Source organism: Callithrix jacchus, chromosome 15, assembly GCF_049354715.1.
Source record: "Callithrix jacchus isolate 240 chromosome 15, calJac240_pri, whole genome shotgun sequence".
In the NCBI taxonomy this organism is placed as follows: Eukaryota; Metazoa; Chordata; class Mammalia; order Primates; family Cebidae; genus Callithrix; species Callithrix jacchus.
Genome location: NC_133516.1, coordinates 83,114,828 through 83,137,796, shown reverse-complemented (window position 1 = coordinate 83,137,796; position 22,969 = coordinate 83,114,828). Strand labels below are relative to the sequence as shown.

The following is a 22,969-nucleotide window of genomic DNA, read 5'->3' as shown; positions in this document are numbered from 1 at the left end:
CAGCTTCTTGCCTAAGCCAGCTTCTAAATAATAAGAGACAACTGTCTACCCTGCAGGCACTACACTTAAGATCCTAGTCTATTCTAAAATGTAACTAGCCATGTACAGATACATAATGCCAAACAGTTGAGATCTTCCAAGCCAAATCACCCTAATTTGGTCCAAAATTTAAACTAACGTTTCCAAAAGACAGCTAGTAAAGAATAACAATAATGGTTTAAACATTAAGACTAAAGGCTTGTTGAGTTCTTGCTTTTAAGAAAGTTAAAAAAAAAAAGTGTTGAATGAGATGATATGGTTACCATACTGATTCTGATTTGGTAAAGGGTTATTCATTTTTACTTCTACACACCTAATTCTGGAGATTTCATTGGCTGAGATCAGTATCTGCTTTCTCCTGACAACAGATACTGAGTTCCCAGAATGACAATGTAATAAGAACATAAGAACCTTATGTTACAAGATTTGTTGTTATATATCCTTTATGGGGAGGGGGGAAGCCACTTAAGCAAATGAGGAACACAAAAAGAAACACAACTTAAGATCTTTCACTAGTAATATTTTACTTTCTTTTTAAAATAAATTATAAATGCTTTTTCCATATATCAAAGTTCATCAAAGAACTCCCAAAATTAATCTTCCTTCATTCTTCAGGAATTATTTATTCACACACCAGACCACCTACAGAAAAAGATTCATTTTAGAAAGTCAGATTTCAAACATCATGCAGATCTATGGAGTTAGGGAATTAAGACCACTAGAAATGAATGCCTCAGATAAGTAATTAACTAATTGCTCTAATTATTCCAAATCAGTCATAAAATTCAAAATCAACATTTTAAAATTCTAGGTCTGCCTAACTAAAAACATCGCTGAGACTATCAATTCATGATATTGTTTACTCTTTAGAAATTTTTGAAGTAAAAACATACTCTGTGTGTGTATGTGTATATAAAATACATGTGTGTATGTGTGTGAGATACATATATTTCTCAAAAATATCTTCCAGAAAAGGCTAAAGCAGTTATTTTTACAGATATTCCAGAGACAAGACTTGCAAACCCCTCTTTGCTGATTCAAGTATGCCTGGCGAAGATCCACAAAGTAGAAGGCAGAAGGTCAGCTCAGTATACAAGGCACTTCCTGTGGAAAGTTACTTAATCCCAAAGGCAAAATAAGGGCAACTTTTTAAAAATTCAGTTGGAAAAATCAAAAAGGGAAAGTAGCAGAGATACAGTTGCTGATGTAGTCAAGTCAGTATCAGGCTTCTCACACTGCTCCCAGTGCCTATCCCAGAAGATTGAGAATAATGCTAGGCACATAATTAAATTGGGTAGCTAACTCTTCAAGTCTAATGCAAATACCTCCCTCATTTAGCTGGTCATTCCATTTGGTTTAGATAAAGAGAAACCACATCAACATACAAATATCTAAACTCTCTCTTTTCTAAAAGGCTCAAAGGAAGAATACACTTTCAGAAAAGTTTAGATGGAAAAGATAACCAACAATGAAACTATTCAACCTGTCAATGATAGCAGTCCATAGCACTGTTGCTATTGCTACTGACTACTTAAGATCTTTCATTAGTGATATTTTACTTTCTTTTAAAAATAAATTATAAATGCTTTTTCCATATATCAAAGTTCATCAAAGAACTCCCAAAATTAATCTTCTTCATTCTTCAGGAATTATTTATTCACACACCAGACCACCTACAGAAAAAGATTCATTTTAGAAAGTCAGATTTCAAACATCTTTTGCTACTGACTACATATCAAAAGGGGCTAGCTATGAGGTGGAAGACCCTGGATGTAAACCTCTTTGGTTATATCTCTGAATGTAATGTCCTTGACTGGAGGGATAATCTTTCTCCTCTAGGCATTTTCCAGGGTCTTTTTTTACTGAATGAATAAATGTTTGAATGGCAGAAATTACTCTTTCTGGATTATCTTGAGATCATATTTTCATACATAATCAGTTGTGTGTGTGTAAAATTCAGCACATTTTTAAGCATCCAACTGTTAAGTAGTTAAACTTAATACTGAGTGTCACCACTACTCAGTACTAGTCTTTTAATTTCTTTCAATGACTTTAGTCTCCAAAATGGGTTCTTCAGGCTTCTTCTGACTCCCAAAGGCAAAATGATAGTAACCATCCATTTCCTCCTGTTATTTCTAATGAGGTTCTAGGTTCGACTTTCTCTTTTCAGTAAAAGAAGCAGTCATAAAATAGAAAAAAATTGTCTAGAATTGCCACCATACCTATTTTTTCTTGAGTTTTCAAGTCTCTGCCTTTGCTACTACTAAATTTTCAGATAATTTATACCTAGCATTATCCCTGCTATTCATCTTCAAACTTAGGCCAGTGGTTGTTAGAGAGGAGCGCACCTGAAAATCATCTAGGAGTTTCTCAGTCACCAGGTGCAGACCAAGGCCCAAGTCTTGAATTTTGGAAACCATTCTTCAGCTAATTCTGAGATGCACCTCTGGGTAAGAAACACTGACGAATGTAACCTAGTTTCATGTTAAGTATAAAAAATGTATAATAGACTTTATTCCCCATTTACTGCACTTGAGGTACAGTTAAGATCTACTTAGGAATAACATTAAAATCTACAAAGGTTTTTTAATTAAGGAACTTTCATGATCATTGCCTGAAAGATCTAAGTTCGCAAAATATTCTCCTTTAACGCTATTCTCAAAAAAAACGTGGTCTAACAGTCTAAGAAATAACCAATTAAGGTTATCGTATAGCAATGCAGACAGCTGTGTTAGATTTCACCCTCCAGCCAATGGCCTGTTTACTGGGTTATATGCAACTGTACATTTCAGTAACAGGCCTTTCTGATTAGCATTCATAATGAGGTTTTAAGATTGAAGATCAAGATTATGTGCAATCCTAAAAATGATATGTTGGCACTAGAATCTCATTAAGTACAGGTGAAGTGTAAAGTGCCTATGATTTGGAGAATATAAAAGATCTGAACTCTGATTTAATTCCACCACTATCCATTAACTTGATCAAGTCTTTTTTGACTTCACTGTTCCTCCACTTCGCCATGGAGGTTGGGGAAATAGGACACCTGGGACCAATGAAGATCCAAACACCCAGTCCTGTTCCAAAAACATTATTACACTGAAAATGGAAAACATGGCAGTTTGAATTCTTAGAAAGGTCCTATATGGATTCAGATGATTCTTCTTGTAACTAGGATTCAGAAATACATGATCAAGTCATATACTTAACAGACCTCAACTGAACTATTTTGTTCTGGTTTTTACAGATGATTTATTTTACATTTAATCATCACAACAACTCTATGAAGTAGTTTGGGCATGTATTATTACCTCCATTTTATGGATGAGGAAACCAAAGTACAGAAAGTTAAGGCCCTCCCCAAGACCACACAATCAGTTAAACAGATTTTCTAAGTCGAAAGTTTTTGCATTTTCTTTTACACACAAGTGAAGTACAGACATCATTCTTACTCTGCCCCAATAACATAAAGAAAACTGTGATATCATATCGTACTTCTGATTATATGCCACTTATAACAATTGTACCACCTTTTTTTTTGAGACGGAGTTTTGTTCTTGTTACCCAGGCTGGAGTGCAATAGCGCAATCTTGACTCACCGCAACCTCCGCCTCCTGGGTTCAGGCAATTCTCCTGCCTCAGCCTCCTGAGTAGCTGGGATTACAGGCACGTGCCACCATGCCCAGCTAATTTTTTGTATTTTTAGTAGAGATGGGGTTTCACCATGTTAACCAGGATGGTCTTGATCTCTTGACCTTGTGATCCACCCACCTCGGCCTCCCAAAGTGCTGGGATTACAGGCGTGAGCCACCGCGCCCAGCCAATTGTACCACCTTTGTGGTTCAGATGAAGTCCAAGATAAGCTTTCGATATTCCTGAAATTAGCATTTCCTTCATATATTTTTTAAATTATCCCTTTTTATCAAAGCAGGCTCAGCACAAGCCTATAGCTTACACAACTAACTAGGGAGTTAGATTATGAACAAGGAAACCATGCACAAGTTTTGAGGTAGCATCTTTAAAAACAGTTAATAAAGTACACTTATACTTTTTAAGAATGCACTCCCCTTCAAATTTACTTATTTTCCAAAATGGTTCATTATGGGATTTCTTTAACTAACCATCTAGTCTAAAAGCTACTTAAGTATATCATATACACAACAGAAGATATACCATACTATATATAGAATCACAAAATGTATTATTGTTCTCTTTTTATAAATAATAAGTGAAATTCAGAGGATTAATGTCTCGATGAAGCTAAATGTAGCTGAAGTGAAAAACATGCTAAACTAAACATCAGGAGAATAAAAATAAAGCCCTCGGGACTTTCAGCCTAGACTGTTTTCCATTACACAGTAACTTCTTATCAGCTTGTGACAAGTTCCTTATCCCTCCTTTTTTATAGCTCAGTGAGGAAGAGCAGCCATATGCGAAATGCCAAAGAGGCAGGAAAGAGGTGCAAGGGAAAGAAGCCAGGGTCTCCAGTACTAATATACTGGCATGTGGTTTTGGCATTATCTCTCACTATTATTAAGTTAAAAGAGGTAGTGTGGTGTGGAAGTTAGGGTAGAGGCAAAAAGCAGAGTCAGCCTAGAAACTGAAGCTCCAGTTCTGCTACTGCTCAACCCACCCTGGGGGTCATTTCATAACCATGAGCCTTAATTTCCTTATTTATTCATTCACTTAATTAACAACCCTCCTTTGGGCACCTACTATGACCCTGGCACTGTTATAGGTGGTGGGGATATGACAATAAACGAAATAGAAAATTTTTACTTTCTCAGAGCTTACATTCTAGCTGCCATGAATCAATACAGATGATTAAAAATATATGTAATATCTAGGAGGCAGTGTATAGAATAATCACTAGCTACATGTGGCTATTAAAATTTTTAAAAACCAAAAATTTAGTACCTCAGTCTCACCAGCCACAATTCACGTGCTCAGCAGCCACATATGGCTAGTGGCTACCAGACTCGTGCGGGCAAATACAGAACATTTCCATCTTCACAGAAAGCTCTGTTGGGACAGCACCATGACAGAGTGATGGGGAAGGGATGCTAATTTATACGGGGTGTTGAGGGAAAGCCTCTCTAAAAAGGAGACTTTTGAAGCGACCTGAGTAAAGAGTGTGTGTGAGTGTAAGCTAAGTTGATACCTGAAGAAAGAGCTTCCAAACAAAAGAATATCATTTATTTGTGGAATTGTTGGACACATATCCCTTAAGGTCCCTTTCAGCACTTAAATTTGGATTCAAAGTTCTAAGTTCTTATAAAAAATGGCCTGAAGCTTTAGTTTTATTAGAATAAAGCATGGCACAAAAGAAATAACTACAATTCAATTTTCATTTTTCAGAAAGCAATACTCCATGGGAAACCTACTCGCTACTTAAAAGGCACGGTGGCTCACGCCTCGAATCCCAGTACTTTGGGAGACCAAGGCAGGAGGATTGCTTGAGTACAGGAGGTTGAGACCAGCCTGGGCAACATGGTGAAACCCCATCTCCAAAACACAATACAAAAAATTAGCCAGGAATGATGGCCCACACCTGTAGTCCCAGCTACTCAGGAGGCTGAGGAGGTGGGAGGATCACCCTAGCCCAGGAGGTTGAGGCTGCAGTGAGCTGTGATTGTGCCACCTCACCCCAGCCTGGATAACAGAGTGAGACCTTGTCTCAAAACAAACAAACAAAACAAAAAACACGAAGCATTTACTGAAGTCCCACAATATTAGACATAAGAGAGTATTTTTCTCTTAGTTCCTTCAATTTTCCTAAAGCCATGAGACCTAAAGGCTTTTGTCTCTCATCCAAGTACTAACCAGGCCTGACCCTGCTTTGCTTCCGAGATCTGACAAAATCAGGCGCGTTCAGGGTGGTATGGCCATAGACAAGGCTTTTGTCAAACACTTTCTTGAAAACTAAATTCTCCCCTTCCCCAATCTGCTAAATGCCTCTCAATTTACTGACATAATTTACTCCCTTCAAACTGAAAAATCGTGGTTTTTTTAAAATTAATACTTAGGCATTTTATATTAACCAGGTGAACTACCTTTCAAATACAACACAGCCCAACTGCTGCTAAATCTGTAAAGCAATACACAAATTTGAAGGAAGAAGCTTACCGTTTCATATTTTAAATCCTAGGGCTCTCATGCATTCCTTGTGGGCCTCAATTAGATGTCCACAGTGTTCTTCTCCTTTCTCGATGATACTATAAAACAAAATGTACTTGTTATCTAAATAGGCATTAAGCACATTATTAAGTATGCATGATAGTGATGGAGAGTAAGACAAAACGTGTATAATGGAATGTAGCTGGAGTTAAAACAAATGCTATTACATCAAACAGATTTGTTTTTATTTGATCTTATGATATTTCCATGCCTATGAAGACATTCCACAGATAAGTAATTTTGGGGGGGAAATCTGATAAGAAATAATCACGCATATCAAATATTGCCTCCAGTCAATATCCACAGAATAACATTGCCTTATAAAGAAATAAACTCATAAGTATGAAGTACGTAATTTTCACTAATCACAGGGTAAATATAAAACTGATTCATTAAATTCATAGAACATAATAATTGTTTGAAATATAGTGTTTTTACTTAAATGCTTTTTTGTCTGTTTCTACCCCCCAGTCTATTATTTTTTAAACTAGTTAATGCATAAGTGGTGTTTTGGGGATGATAAATTACTTACACATTTTCGATGTAGTAAACATGTATATGTATGTGTGTGGGTGTGTATCTAACTACTTTGTTGGAGTGATTCCTATGGTTTGGAACTGCTGGGGCCAAGTTTATGCAAAAATCTATATTTTTGAGTAAACTTCCCATGACTAGAGTAAGTTTCCCCAGTATTTGCAAATTCTTCATTTCCTAAAGCTGTACAAACATCAGATAATCGATATTTGTAAGAATCAATAATGTAATTTATAATGACATTACTTTCTCAGCTATTTTGTTAACTGTATCATCATATAGCCTATAACTCATTTGTGCTATTCCATTTTCCTGTGTTCCTTTTATTTTCACTTCTCTTGTAATGTTAGTCTCTTTGTACTGATATCTGAAGACTTCGTTTATGATTAACGATGTTAATATTTTGTCTAGAATTGCAAATATGTTTTTTCTCATTCATTTTACTGTGGTGGTTTATTTTTTGGTTATGCAGAAGTTGTATATTGAAATACGAAATATAATCTTGTTCTATTTTATGGCAAAAAAAAGAAATAAACTGACTGAATAAAGTATTTATGCTAATTGAAGGGCAGAGAGAACAGCTCAATTTTTTTGATTATCACAGAGAAATTAACTTTCTGATTCTGCCCTACATTCAAATACAACAAAATAAATCTACTTCTAATTACAAGACATCCAAAAACATAAACATCAAAAAGCTCTGGTAACCAGGAGACCAAGATGAGATCCCTCATGATGATCAAAGAATATTTTACTTGTAAAATTCACAAAGTAAAGACTAGGACTACACAACTTTATTTCTAGGGCCTGAAAATGTGATTTAGCGAATAATCAAGTTAAGCCAAATTCAATAACAAGTAAAAACTGACTCTTGGCCATGGACATTTCGGGAGAACCCACGTTGTCTGAGGCAACTGAGGCAAAACAAATTTAAAGAAGGGAATAGGTTCTCCTTCCATGGAAACTCTCTACCCATCCTTCAATAGCTCAAGAGCTGCCTGCAAATGGGAGACTGAGATAGTGAGCTCCTTATGAAGATAATAGCCCGCATTCATTGTTCATTTATTGCTATATATACTGTCCTAGGCACTTGGGATGGCTTACATCATTAACCCTTACAATAATACTGGAGAGGGTTTCTTTTATTAGAGCCATTTTATAGACACGAGGCTCAAGGTCACCAAGTTAGTGGATCAAGATTCAAATCCTGACTGTGGATCCCAGGCTCTTAATCATACTGCCATACTATTCAAGGTTCAATAGCACTTACTGTTACCACGGGAACAATTTATTCACACTGCAGTCTTTCAATTCTCCCTTCACAGTATTATTTACAAAGTACTGAGGATTAATAAAAGGACTGAGCTCCTACACTCTTATTATCTCATTATAAGACTTATGATTTCTTTCTTATATCTACTACTTTGGAAGACAAAAGGGGCTAGTGAAAGAGATGCACATTCAGGTTATGAGACGTGCACTAATGAGGTTAAAAATTAGGCCGGGCGCGGTGGCTCACGCCTGTAATCCCAGCACTTTGGGAGGCCAAGGCAGGTGGATCACGAGGTCAAGAAATAGAGACCATCCTGGTCAACATAGTGAAACCCCGTCTCTACTAAAAATACAAAAAAAATTAGCTGGGCACGGTGGCGCGTGCCTGTAATCCCAGCCACTCGGGAGGCTGAGGCAGGAGAATTGCCTGAACCCAGGAGGCGGAGGTTGCGGTGAGCCGAGATCGCGCCATTGCACTCCAGCCTGGGTAACATGAGCGAAACTCCGGCTCAAAAAAAAAAAAAAATTGAGCTGTTCTCTGTGCCCTTCATTTAGCATAAATATACTATACAGCCAGTTTATTTCTTTATAGAGAATGTTATTCCTTGGGTATTGACCATAATGAGATATAAAACGAGAACAAACCTTTTGTGGACTGCCAATCTAGGTAACTATTATCTGCACTATGTCCCCTGCGCCGTAGACTGGTTGATTTTCAACTTTTAGTTGCCTTCAAAGGGCTTAAGGAGAACTCATCAGAACTGTAACGAATGTACCCTGTGTCCTACTGTCTCTAAATTTTGGGAGAATGCCTTAGAAATTACCAGAAAACCTTTCCTGTTTGGTCTTAACGAATCTTCTATCATAGCCCTTACCACGTGGGACATAAGTCATTGGTATTTGTCTCCATTAATTAAGCTCCTTTATATCAGGATCCATCTTTATCCACAGACATTTTCGGACCTAACGCAGTGCTTAACCCGTAACAGACACTCAAAAAACATTTGTAGAAAGGAAAGAATGGTTGAAACTAGCCGTTCTCCTGTCTCTTCATCGTTTCCAGGAACTAAGCTATGGGATAAGTCAACAGAAAGCCGACCACGAAACCTACAGGGCCCAGTAATTATCTCCAGAGCGCCGCAATGAAAGGGGGGAGGAGGAGGGTGGACAGAAGAGGGCAGAGGGCAGGGGGCGTAGGGCAGAGGCACAGGAAGGCACAGGCCGCGGCCCGGGGCTCGTCGGCCGTGCCCTCTGCCGCTGCGCACTGACCACGCATCGCGCGCCTTCTTGGTCTCCGGGCAGGCGCAGCAGGGCTTCAGCGGCTTCTTCTCCTGAGACTCAGGCGGGGCAGGGTTTGAGTCGACCAGACCCGGCATCTTTCGCGCCAAAAGCAGCTAAGAGCGCAGATAGCCAAATCTATGCCAGCCTCTGTTAACGCCGATTCGTCGCAGGCACTTCCGGCAGTCGCTCTAAAAACGACAGGAAGTCCTGCCTCTCTTTGACCGATGGGGATTTACAAAGAGCGCTTGCGCAGAAGAGGCAAAATTAGGGCCTTGACACGATGGTGCCTCTTTAGCGCATGCGCAAGAAGGCCCGCTGAAAGGTCACCTGGACTGTAGTATTTATACTCTAGAACTCTAGGTCACAGAGTATTTGTTAAACCAACTTGGGGACGGCTCATGAAGAATGAAAGCAAGACAACAGAGAGATCTCGTAACACCCCCTCCTCCCCTCCCAATATCGAAACGGAAGCCCAAGATAGTGAAATGATTTATTCAAACCGAACAGGAGAAACCACAAGTGAAAGCCAGTTCCCTTAAATAACACACTAATTTTCCCTTTTTCATGCTGGGGTATTATCTGCCTTCTTCCTGATCCCCACACACTGCAGGTCTTTCCTGTCTTTTATTGACCTATTTAAAAATGAATAGTAAAGAACCACCCAATCCACACCTGTTGGGGGAATTTAAAAAGGTCCTCTAACCCCCTATACACCTCTGTGCACAAGAAATCCTCAGCTAATTTGCATTTATAGCCCCCCTCCAACTGATTTGAGTTCCGTATGAATTATTCAGTCATATTCGTTAATATATTAATAAAATTGAAAAATACCTTTCCATAGCATTTCCTCAGGTACATAGGTAAACCGGTGCCCATCTTATTTGCAACAAAATAAATATAATAATTTGATTTTTTTTCCTGCAGAGAATTGTTGGAAACAGGCAATAAACTTTTTTTTTTTTTGGAGACAGGATCTTGCTCTGTCCCTCAGGCTAGAGGTTAGAGAGCAGTGGCACCATCTTGGCCCACTGCTACCTCCACCTCCTGCGTTCCAGCTATTCTCCTGCCTCAGCCTCCAGGGTAGCTGAGATTACAAGGTGTACGCCACCCACCCGGTTCATTTTTGCATTTTTTAGTAGAGACCGGGTTTCACCATGTTGGCCAGGCTTGTCTCAAACTCCCACCCTCAGGTGATCCACCCACCTCGGCCTCCCAAAGTGCTGGAATTACAGGTGTGAGCCTCCCCCGGCAGCCTAAAATATTTTAAAAGTTAAAAAAACTGATGTGTTCACTTAGAATGTATATTCAGTTGAAACAATGTAACCTTCAGCCACAGTATCTTCCATATATGTAGGGCTGTTCAGTTTGTGAACCATCATTTAATTCTCATGGCAGTTGAAATTATTATCTACATTTATAGATGGGAAAAAATTGAAGTTCAGAGGTGCACATGATTTGTTCAAAGCCTGGATAACTTGAAAGTAGTAGTCCTGAGCCTCATCGTCTTCTCCCTGTATTCTGCCTACTATCCTACTTAATTTACCTAAATGCAAAAGAAGGCCAGATGCAGTGGCTCACACCTATAATCCCAGCACTTTGAGAGGCTGAGGCAGGCAGATCACTTGAGGTCAGAAGCCTGACCAACACGGTGAAAACCCAGATCTACTAAAAATACAAAAATTGGCCAGGAGTGGTAGTGCACACCTGTAACTCCAGCTATTTGGGAGGATGAGGCATGAGAATCACCTGAACCCAGGAGGTGGAGATTGCCGTGAGCCAAGATCATGCCACTGCACTCCAGCCTGTGTGATATAGGGAGACTCTGTCTCAACAAATTAATTAATTAATGCAAAGCAAATATTTCTGATTTTAAAAGTAATCATTGATCTGTATTCAGTTGTGCTATTGCATTTTTATGCATAGGAAATAAACAAGGAAGGAAAGGAAGATAAATGTCTAACAGAGTCTAGGGGGTTAAAAGAATTGAGATAAACATTAGAAACAGACTACAGACCAAAAGACTAAAACAGCTTTTCTGCAATTGAGAAGATAAGGCCAGGCGTGGTGACTCACACCTGTAATCCAAGCACTTTGAAGGCCAAGGTGGGTGGATCACCTGAGGTCAGGAGTTCAAGACCTGCCTGAATAACATGGTGAAACCCCATCATTTAAAAAAAAAAAAAAGATTTTTTTACCCACTGTCACTGCCTGCTTCAGGGAAGAAAGGGTACCGGCTGTGATGAGGCTGTTTGTGACCCTCAGGTTGGCTAATACTGGTGGGCCTCAGGCAAAGAAGTTGAGTAGCAGCCCTTTCTGCACCACCACCACGCTTCTTTAACCGGCTGTGTTCCAGACGTTTACAAACCTTTTCCTTACTGAGTGCTGTAACACTTACACTCTTTCAACAATTGCTTCTTCAGGATAAAATATTCTCCTGACTTTGGAGAAAGAAAGGCCAAAGTCCTTTTCAAAGTGAAATATTTAGTCATTTGTATCCAGCTAGTAAATTGTCCTCTTATGTTTCAGAATGGTACAGCTAACCCACATTTGTGGGGTACTTTTCCTTCTACCTTTTAATTTATATGAAATAAGGCGGTTTGCGCTGGCTCATACCTGTAATTCCAGCTCTTTGGGAGGCTGAAGCGGGTAGATCACTTGAGGTCAGGAGTTTGAGACCAGCCTGACCAACATGGTGAAACGCTGTTTCTACTAAAAATGCAAAAATTAGCCAGGCTTGGTGGCAGGTGCTGGTAATCCTAGCTACTTGGGAGGCTGAGTCAGGAGAATCCCTTGAACTAGTGAGCCAAGATGGCACCACTGCCCTCCAGCCTGGGCAACAGAGTGAGACTTTGTCTCAATAATAATAATTTTATATAAAGTAAGCTTAAGGTCAACTTTTGATTTTTATGTTCTCACTATGCTTTGCTCTTCTTCTTTTTCTTTATCATTTTTCATTTTCCTATCCAGCCTAAATGCTTCTATACTTGTGGGACGGCCTGTTTTGGTATCAAAGGAAAAATAGGCACATATAACATATGAAATGTATCATTTCCTATTCTACCCCAACAAAAATCTGATAACCCACTTCCTCCAAGAAAAATAATTTTAAAGAGCTGTAATTAGAGTTTAAATTGACAGTAGGTGGCTGATGAACACCAAATAATAAAAGATAAAATTCACCCATCTGTTTTACAAAGGCAACTTCGAGATTAGTTTGATTCATACATTTATATCAAGCTCTTGCTCAATTCTGATTTTAACCAGAATTGGAACTCTTTTAAACCTTTGGAACTCTTTGCTATTACTATAATTGCTAAATTAGTAGGTATTAAGACTTGAAATGGTGACTGTAGTGGACTTTTTCATAGCACAGTGAATATGTTTGTTGTGTGTTATTGAATGGGAACATTAGCTACCAGTGATACCAAACAGCAATTCTGTGGATGCATGACAGCCCTGGTAATGCCAGAAGCAACAACTAAGAAAATGCTTTCTAAAATCTTTCTATGAGAGAGGTATTTTTTTTAAGCCATTTTTGAGGCCTAACTAATCCCTGCTGTGGCAGCTTTACCAAGTAAGGTTAAGTAGTTGTAGGCAGAGAAGGAGCGACACCATATGTTGAGAGATAAGAATTACAAGACTTAAATTCTCATTGGCCTATCATAATATGTCTAGTTTGTATAAACTTACAAAAGTAAGATAAATTTTCTATTTATATCTGTCCCTGCAAAGAAAAAAATGCTTTCCAATTTCCACAGGTAAATATGTACTGTACAACATTCTCTATATCTGTGATTTTATTCCAATTGCCTGCCACAGTTTTCTGACTGTTGGTTGTATTAGTCCATTCTTATGCTGCTTTAAAGAAATTCCCAAGACTGGATAATTTATAAAGGAAATTATTAATTGATTTATAAATTAAAATTAATTTATAAACCGAGTTTAATTGACTCTCAGTTCTGCATTGCTGGGGAGGCTTCAGGAGACTTACAATCACGGCAGAAGGCAAAGGAGAAGCAGGCACCTTCTTCACAGGGCGGCAGGACAGAGTGAGTGCCAACACGGGAAATGCCAGACACTTATAAAACCATCAGATCAGGCTGGGCGCAGTGGCTCAAGCCTGTAATCCCAGCACTTTGGGAGGCCAAGGCAGGTGGATCACGAGGTCAAGAGATCGAGACAATCCTGGTCAACATGGTGAAACCCCGTCTCTACTAAAAATACAAAAAAATTAGCTGGGCATGGTGGTGTGTGCCTGTAATCCCAGCTACTCAGGAGGCTGAGACAGGAGAATTGCCTGAACCCAGGAGGCGGAGGTTGTGGTAAGCCAAGATCGCGCCATTGCACTCCAGCCTGGGTAACAAGAGCAAAACTCCATTTCAAAAAATAAATAAATAAATAAAAATAAAACCATCAGATCTTGTGAGACTCACTCACTATCACAAGAACAGCATGGGAGAAACTGCCCCCATGATCCAATTATCTCCACCTGGTTCCACCCTCGACACATAAGGATTACAATTCAAGATGACATTTTGGGTGGGGACACAGCCAAACCATATTATTGGTAGGAGCCTCCAAGCTGCTAGGTCACAGATGAAGGACAATTTATTACTTATGGCAGTAGCAGCAGCAGAATATCAGCATTTTTGTGTCAGTTCCCTGAGCTCCAAATCCCACGGGGTGATGTGAAGAAAGCCAGATGATATCCACATATGCATTGGGTTGAATTACAGGAAAGGAACAGTGAACTTAGGAAACCCAAATCTTTAGCTATGGGCAGTAAAAATGTCTGCCTTTTGCTCCCAAAGTAGACACTATCTTTGTCTTCCAAGGTTGTTTTCTAGAGGAGGAAACAAGGGCAAACAGTGCCACCCCTTGAAAGACATGCAGAAACATGTGCGCCAATGGAGAATTATCTCCCAACATGACTAGGTACTTTATTTTAATTAAATTTTATGAACTAACACTTCTGTCCAATATCAGAGTTTTTTTAAAATACAAGTAAACTAAATGACACAACCTAATTTTACAAAGGTTGTGTATTAGTTATTTATTGCTATTACTATGGACTGAATGTTTGTATCCTGCCATAATTTATATACTGAAACCCTAATCCCCAATGTGATGATATTTGAAGATGGAGTCTTTGGGAGATAAGTAAGTTTAGATGATGTCATGAAGATGGAGCCCTCATGGTGGTATTAGTACCCTTATAAGAAGAGGAAGAGACCAGAGCCCTTTTGTTGTACCCATGTGAGGATACAACAAGAAGGCAGCCCTCTGCAAGTGAGAAGTAAAGCCAGGATCCCTGCCAGAACTGAATTGACTGGTACCTTGATCTTAGACTTCTCAGCTTCCAAAACTGTGAAAAATAAATGTTATTTAAACCATCCAGTCTATGGTATTTTGTTATTGCAACTCAAGGAGACTAAGACAGCTGTATTAACAATATTACCACATACCTGGTGGAAATACATATTTATTAACTCACAGTTTCTGTAGGCCAAGGGCATTACTTAAGTGACTTCTTTGATTAGGGTCTTATAAGATTTGAATCAAGCTTTCAGGCAAGACTGTGGTCTCATCTGTGGTCCTACTGGGGAAGAATATGCTTCCAATCTTACGTTGTTGACAGCATTCAGTTTCTTGCTATTGTAGGACTAAAGACTTTGGTTTCTTGCTGGCTATCAGTTGGAGGCTATCCTCAGCTCCTAGAGGCCTCTTGTAGTTCCTTGCCACATAGGATTCCCCAACATGGTCACTTACTTCCTTGAAGCCAGCAATGGAGAGAGAGCCACCCAGAAATATGGGCATTACAGTCTTATATAAGAGAATGATGTAATTATATTTATCCTATCATGTTTGGCATATTCTGTTGGTTAAAATATTCAAAATGAGGGGATCACATGAGAACATAAACACCAGGAGGTCAGGATCCAGGGGTCCACCTAAGAATCTGTCTACCGTCCAGGCGCGGTGGCTCACGCCTATAATCCCAGCACTTTGAGAGGCCGAGGCAGGTGGATCACGAGGTCAAGAGATCGAGATCATCCTGGTCAACAAGGTGAAACCCCATTTCTATTAAAAATACAAAAATTAGCTAGGCATGGTGGTGCGTGCCTGTAGTCCCAGCTACTCAGGAGGCTGAGGCAGGAGAATTGCTTGAACCCAGAAGGCGGAGGTTGCAGTGAGCCGAGATTGTGCCATTGAACTCCAGTCTGGGTAACAAGAGCGAAACTCCGTCTCAAAAAGAAAAAAAAAAAGAATCTGTCTACCACAGGTTGATCATCTAAAGTGAAAATTGATTATACAAATGGAGTCATTCCTGTTATACCCAACTAAAATTTAGGCATAGAGGACCATAGGGGTGAAAAAACATTCAGGTCTCAAAAGCCTGCTCCAGAAACTATCCCACAGGCCCAATCCAATGGAACAGCTGCTATAATTTTAAGATTAGTTTGACAACAAATGGCTGCCATCAAAGCTTGTTTTACCTGGTAACTTCTGCCACCCAGCAATCAGAGCTCACAAGCTCCTGCAAAATGCCACAAGCACCAATGAACTTTCTTTCATAACAACTTATATAACCTTTCTCCTTTCTCAGTGAAACCCCAACCATTTCCTTTTTTCTGAATATGTTGGAGACCACCTCAGGTTGTGTATTTGTCCCAGATTACAGTCCTATATCTTTGTTTATTCCAAAATACACTCTTTTTGCTTGGAGATTAGTCTCTATATATGTATCTGTTATTGACATTACATGATGTCAGAAGTGAGATGCCAAGCAGATTCACTTTGGAAAGATAATGACCCCTGGAACTATGGTATGCTCACAGTCAGACCCCTTGAGCCCCCTACTTCCACTGGTGATCTTTTTTCACCCCAGTGAGTCTTTCTTGGGTTATACATCTTTTTTTTTGTTTTGTTTTTTTCCCTCTGGATTTGAGTTATTCAGCTTTATTTGGGATTTCTTTATGAAGGGCCTTTCCTCTCCTATTTATAAGAGATTTGAAGAAGGCTTTGTCATTCTTCCCAGTGAGTATGTACTTCACTCTTTGGTTCATTTTGTGTGCTTGGTTTTTATTTTGGCTTTTGTGTTTGGCTCTGCACTGACTCACTTGGATACATTTATTAACAAATGGACTTCCCAAATTCAAAGATATACCAAAATAGCCTCCCTGCTAGGGACTCCAGCTTGTTATATGCTTAAGTACTGAGGTCCATCTTCCTATTCTTTCTTATCTTGATGGACCAATTACAATAAAGAAAATCTGGAATTACATTGGCCATCTTAGGGTTCTCTCGAACTCCCTAAACTTGTTTTTCTTAAAACTGAATTAGAAGGTCATGGCTACAAAATTAAATTGCCTGAAAGGGACATATACTTTAATTGGTATCTTGAAGCATCTAAATGTATCCAAGCCTCAAAAATCACCCAACTCCAAAATGCCATCTCTAAGTTAACTGAGACAACTGAGATAAACAACTAAAAGGAAGATTTTAAAAGGCCTTAGAAACTCAGAATCTTTCTGTTCTTCTGGTACTACCACCTCTCTCTCCTCTCTACCCTTCCCTTTCTGAACACCCCACTCAATCCTGATACTTCCTCCCCTATTACCCTCCCAGGTTCTGATCCCCATCCTCAACCTATAAAAACTCGTCCCTTTAAGGTTAGACCCACTAACAATCCTGAGGTTCCTTAGATTGCCTATGTCCTTGGACTAGAATTTCCAAAAGTTGCCCAGGACCCTCTTTGCTTTGCTGATAAATTTAACTCTACAATTGAAGCTTACAAGCCCAGCTTCTCTGATCTTTATCAACTTGTCCACATGCTTGTGGGAGAAGGCCAGGCTAATCACTGGATGAGAAAAGGTCAACTGTGGCTGGGTGAGGTGGCTCACACCTGTAATCTCAGCATTTTGGGAAGCCCAGGCAGGCAGATATCCTGAAACCTCAACCATTTCCTTATTGGGGTTTCCTTTTTTTCCCCTAAACTTATTTTTCTTAGAACTAATTTAGAAGGCCATGGCTACAAAATTAAATTGCCTGAAAACTCCTGAGGTCAGGAGTTTGAGACCAGCCTAGCCAACATGGCAAAACCCCATCTCTACCAAAAACACAAAAATTAGCTGGGCTGGTGGCATGCATCTATAATCCCAGCTACTTAGGAGCCTGAGGCAGAGAGTCACTTGAACCCTGGAGGCAGAGGTTTCAGTGAGCCAAGATCACACCACTGCACTCCAGCCTGGGTGATAAAGTGCAACCCAGCCAAAAAAAGAAAGAAAGAAAAATGACAATTGCAAACACCCTGTATTAGTCTCTTTTCATGCTGCCAATAAAGACATACCTGAGACTGGGCAATTTACAAAAGAAAGAGGTTGAATTGGGCTTACAGATCCATGTGGCTGAGGAAGCCTCACAATCATGGCAGAAAGCAAGGAGGAGCAAGTCCCATCTTTCATGGATGGCAGCAGGCAAAGAGAATGAGGAAGACACAAAAGCGGAAACCCCTGATAAAACCATCAGATCTTGTGAGACTTATTCACTACCATGAGAGCAGTATGGGAGAAACTGCCCCCATGATTCAGTGATCTCTCACCAGCTCTCTCTCAGGGGAATTATAAGAGTAAAATTCAAGATGAGATTTGGGTAGGGACACAAAGCCAAACCATATCACACCCCTAACAGAATTTAGAAAGACCCATCCTCTTCTCCCCAGAAATTGGCTTATAATATTGGGAGCAGGCATGACAACGTGCAAAAAGTTTACATAGGACCATACCCAAAGCATTCCCTAAAGCCATTGATTGGAATAAAATTCAAGCGTGTACCCAAGAATCAAATGAACCAGTTCATAACTATTATAACATACTCCAGATTGTATTAAAGAGAATTCTGGCCTTCCCATGGACATTGACTCTATTAGAATTGCCTTTAACCTTATGTTTGTTAATGGCCTCTCCTAACAATTTGCTCAGTTAGTAAAAAGAGCTTTCATGGAATGAGAATACGTGCCTGTTGTGAACTGAACGCGAGCCCGGGAATCTTGTCCAGCGAGGGTCCCAAACCTAGAAGACAGCGTGCACCAGAAAAAAGGAGAAAGAAAAGAGCGAGGTCTGGAGGGCTGCATGAGCATAGAACCTTATTTTTGCAATAGGTTCCATTATATAGTTTTCTGCTTAATGTTGTTTACATCAGATCAAAATGCTGAAGTTAAGTCACAAGGTAAGCAAGTTAAGCCCACTATGTAAGTTATGCCCAGTAAGTAAATTATGCCCAGTAAGTTACGCCCAGTATATACTTAAGTTAATATTTTACAACGAATGTAACAAGGGTCCAAAATGAACACAATGAAACAATAAACCATAAGGAGCCGAAAGTGGACACAATGCCTCCCAAGTCCTCATATCCATAAAGTAATGTCTGTTAATTATTTTGAATAGCATAGTCCCTTTCTCAGTTCCTTCTTTCTCTCAGCTCGAATCCCCCAACCAGGGATCTGTGTCTGAGCTCAAGCTCACTGTATGGCGAGGCCCATTTCCTAGGGGCCTCACATGAGAGCGATCCCCACAGATCCTTCACATGCCAATCCTTTACCTTGTTAATTTGGCAAATCAATTAGATAGTACCCTAGAGGACACCAATAAAAAGAAGACTACTAAAATTCCAAACCTCCAATTACAAAAGATGAAAGGTCCCAGAGAAAACATTTAGGGCTCTGAATGACACTACTCCTCTAATTCATGAAACTCCCCTCCTAGCATCTGTCATTATTGTAAACAACCTGGCCACAGGAAGAAAAACTGTTATAAACATAACCAATCTAAATAGTCTTCATTTAGCCCTTTGACTCCTACCTCTTAAAGAAAGGGATCCAAAAATATGTAGGAACTTTTTCCAATTCTTCCCCTTAACCTCCTTGGCAATGAGGTCTTACCTGTTCTCATTGACACAGAAGCAACCCTATCAGTGCTCAATTCCACCAACCTAACCCAGGCCCTGCCTTGGAGTAATACAATTATTCAGATGGTAGGAGTTTCTAATAAACCACTGATGGCATTTCCAGCCCAGCCCATTGCTTTTTGCCTTGGGATTTTACAAGATACCTATCCTTTTTTACCAATAGAATCTGTTCCAGCTAACTTATTGGGATGAGATTAAAAAAAAAAAAAAGTCATGCTGGCATCTCTTTATCCCTAAAGGGAGACATAATTTTAGAGTCTGATAAATCCAATAGCCTGTCGAACTCTTCCAATAATCTCCCACTCATTTGTTATGTTTTCCCATGCACTAAAGAACTCTCCATTGAGTCTCAGAGTTCCCTATTAGAACAGAAAACTGTCTCTTTATCAGCCACATCATCAACAGATGTTGGGAGAATTCATAATGCACCCTCACTCAAAATCCAAATTGATCCAACCAAGCCCTTGCCTAGTATTAAACAATATTCCTTAACCAAACTGCCTTAGATCCATTATTGGAGAATGCAAAACTCAGAGCCTAATAATTCCTTGTACCAGCCCCTAATACCACCACCCTCCAGTAAGAAAATCTAATGGCTGAGGATGGAGAGTTGTTCCGATCTCCATGCCACAAATAATATTGTTATACCCTGTCACCTCATGGTCCCAAATATACATATTTCTGTTCCCAAATCCACATACTGCTGAATTCTATACCTACTGATAGGGAATTTTTTGCTGTTATTGACCTCTGTAGTGTCTTCTTCAGCCTCCCTGTTGATCAAACTAGTCAATATCTGTTTGCCTTTACCTGGGAAGAACAACAATATACTTGGACTGTTATGCCTCAAAACTATATGGAAAGCCCTTCCTACTTTTCTCAAATTCTGAAAGCTAGTTTACAAAATGTGGCTTTTCTTCAAGGCTCACCCTTACTAAAATATGAAGATAATTTACTTCTTTGTTCTCTCTCACACAGGTAGCCTGTGAGAGACACACTGTGCATCTTTTAAAACTTCTGGCCACAAAAAGTCAAAAGATTTCTAAGGAAAAATATAACTACAATTAAGACCAAAGCTAAATATCTAGGTCATCTGACTTCTGGGACAGGACTACATTTCAGCCCTAAACAGATCCAAGGTATCCTGCAGTTCCCCAAATCTAAAACTACATGGTAACTCAGAGAGTTTCTTAGATTGCTGGATACTGCAGTAACTGGAAACTTAATTTCTCAACCCCTGTACACCCTACTCAAGATCTCTAAACCTGATCCCATTGTTTGAGAAGAATCTAAAAATCTTGCATTTACTAAATTGAAGGAGGAATTACTAGCCCTCCCTACCCTCAGACATCCCAATTACCTAATCCTTATTTTCCTTTTTGTTTATGAAAAAAGGAAATTCCTTGGGTGTCTTAACTAAAAAAAAATTGAGAATAACACTGCCCCTGTTAGATAGTACAGCCAATAACTAGATAATGCTCCTGTTTTGGAACTATTCCACCTACTGCTCTACTAGTTAAATCTACAGAATATATAATCATGAGATCTCCTTTGACCTCTTTTCTTCCTCATTCTGTTAAAGCTCTTAAATTCCCATCATACCCAACATCTTTCTACCAGTCATCTTAGCTGTTACGACCTTCATTTACTAGCTGTTCCTTATGCAACTTTCTCTAACAATCTTAATCCTGCATCTCATTTACTGCTTCTTTCTGAGGAAACCCCCATGACATTTTCCCCTGACTATCTTTTGGCTCCCCAAAAGATTTGCAAAAGAGTCCATTAGACAATGCTTAACTGTCATGATTTACAAATGGATCATATTTAAAGGATGACACTGGCAAAGAGTGTGCAGAATATGCAATTATGACCTCTTTTGAAGTGTCTGAAGCTAGCTTTTTAGCTGTGGTTACTTCTGTGAAACAGGCTGAACTTTTTTTAAATTTTTTATTGGATTTTAGGTTTTGGGGTACATGAGCAGAGCATGCAAGACAGTTGCGTAGAAACACACATGGCAGTGTGCTTTTCTTTTCTTCTCCCCTTCACCCACATTTGGCATTTCTCCCCAGGCTATCCCTCCCCACCCACCCTCCCACTGGCCCTCCCCTTTTCCCCCCAATAGACCCCAGTGTTTAGTACTCCCCTTTCTGTGTCCATGTGTTCTCATTTTTCATCACCCGCCTATGAGTGAGAATATGCGGTGTTTCATTTTCTGTTCTTGTGTCAGTTTGCTGAGGATGATGTTCTCCAGATTCATCCATGTCCCTACAAACAACACAAACTCATCATTTCTGATTGCTGCATAATATTCCATGGTGTATATGTGCCACATTTTTCCAATCCAGTCTATTATCAATGGGCATTTTGGTTGATTCCAGGTCTTTGCTATTGTAAACAGTGCTGCAATGAACATTCGTGTACATGTGTCCTTACAGTAGAACGATTTATAGTCTTTTGGATATATACCCAGTAATGGGATTGCTGGGTCAAATGGAATTTCTATTTCTAAGGCCTTGAGGAATCGCCACACTGTCTTCCACAATGGTTGAACTAATTTACACTCCCACCAACAGTGTAAAAGTGTTCCTTTTTCTCCACATCCTCTCCAGCATCTGTTGTCTCCAGATTTTTTAATGATCGCCATTCTAACTGGCGTGAGATGGTATCTCAATGTGGTTTTGATTTGCATCTCTCTGATGACCAGTGACGATGAGCATTTTTTCATATGATTGTTGGCCTCATATATGTCTTCTTTCGTAAAGTATCTGTTCATATCCTTTGCCCACTTTTGAATGGGCTTGTTTGTTTTTTTCCTGTAAATCTGTTTGAGTTCTTTGTAAATTCTGGATATCAGCCCTTTGTCAGATGGGTAGACTGCGAAAATTTTTTCCCATTCTGTTGGTTGCCGATCCACTCTAGTGACTGTTACTTTTGCCGTGCAGAAGCTGTGGAGTTTCATTAGGTCCCATTTGTCTATTTTGGCTTTTGTTGCCAATGCTTTTGGTGTTTTGTTCATGAAGTCCTTGCCTACTCCTATGTCCTGGATGGTTTTACCTAGATTTCCTTCTAGGGTTTTTATGGTGCCAGGTCTTATGTTTAAGTCTTTAATCCATCTGGAGTTAATTTTAGTGTAAGGTGTCAGGAAGGGGTCCAGTTTCTGCTTTCTGCACATGGCTAGCCAGTTTTCCCAACACCATTTGTTAAACATGGAATCCTTTCCCCATTGCTTGTTTTTGTCAGGTTTATCAAAGATTGTATAGTTGTATGCATGTTGTGTTGCCTCAGTGCCTCTGTTTTGTTCCATTGGTCTATATCTCTGTTTTGGTACCAGTACCATGCTGTTTTGATTACTGTAGCCTTGTAGTATAGTTTGAAATCCGGTAGTGTGATGCCCCCCGCTGTGTTCTTTTTGCTTAGAATTGACTTGGCTATGCGGGCTCTCTTTTGGTTCCATATGAAGTTCATGGTGGTTTTTTCCACTTCTGTGAGGAAAGTCAATGGTAGCTTGATGGGGATAGCGTTGATTCTGTAAATTACTTTGGGCAGTATAGCCATTTTCACGATGTTAATTCTTCCTAACCATGAACATGGAATGTTTCTCCATCTGTTTGTGTCCTCTCTGATTTCGTTGAGCAGTGGTTTGTAGTTCTCCTTGAAGAGGTCCCTTACGTTCCTTGTGAGTTGTATTCCAAGGTATTTTATT

At 39.5% G+C, this 22,969-nt stretch overlaps 1 protein-coding gene across 2 annotated transcripts; it reads right to left on the bottom strand.

Moving 5' to 3' along the window:
- Positions 1-538: 538 nt before the first annotated feature.
- On the bottom strand, positions 539-9,463 carry COX17 (cytochrome c oxidase copper chaperone COX17). Of its 2 annotated transcripts, none has more exons than XM_003734913.6 (3): positions 9,289-9,463; positions 6,163-6,251; positions 539-1,712 (listed from the first exon to the last, which is right to left on the bottom strand). In XM_003734913.6, the coding sequence occupies exons 1-2, from the start codon at positions 9,393-9,395 to the stop codon at positions 6,167-6,169; spliced, it is 192 nt and encodes a 63-aa protein (XP_003734961.1). In that variant the 5' UTR covers positions 9,396-9,463; the 3' UTR covers positions 539-1,712; positions 6,163-6,166. The 2 variants fall into 2 exon arrangements, with proteins under 2 accessions (XP_003734961.1, XP_002758821.1); XM_002758775.6 differs by having other exon boundaries at positions 539-681.
- Positions 9,464-22,969: the final 13,506 nt, after the last annotated feature.

Bases quoted from the DNA above. Each gene is read 5' to 3' on its own strand.
- COX17 (XM_003734913.6), bottom strand. From the start codon at position 9,395: ATGCCGGGTCTGGTCGACTCAAACCCTGCCCCGCCTGAGTCTCAGGAG. The intron at 6,252-9,288 runs GTCAGTGCGCAG...TTTGTTTTATAG, and splicing joins AAGAAGGCGCGCGATGCGTG to TATCATCGAGAAAGGAGAAG.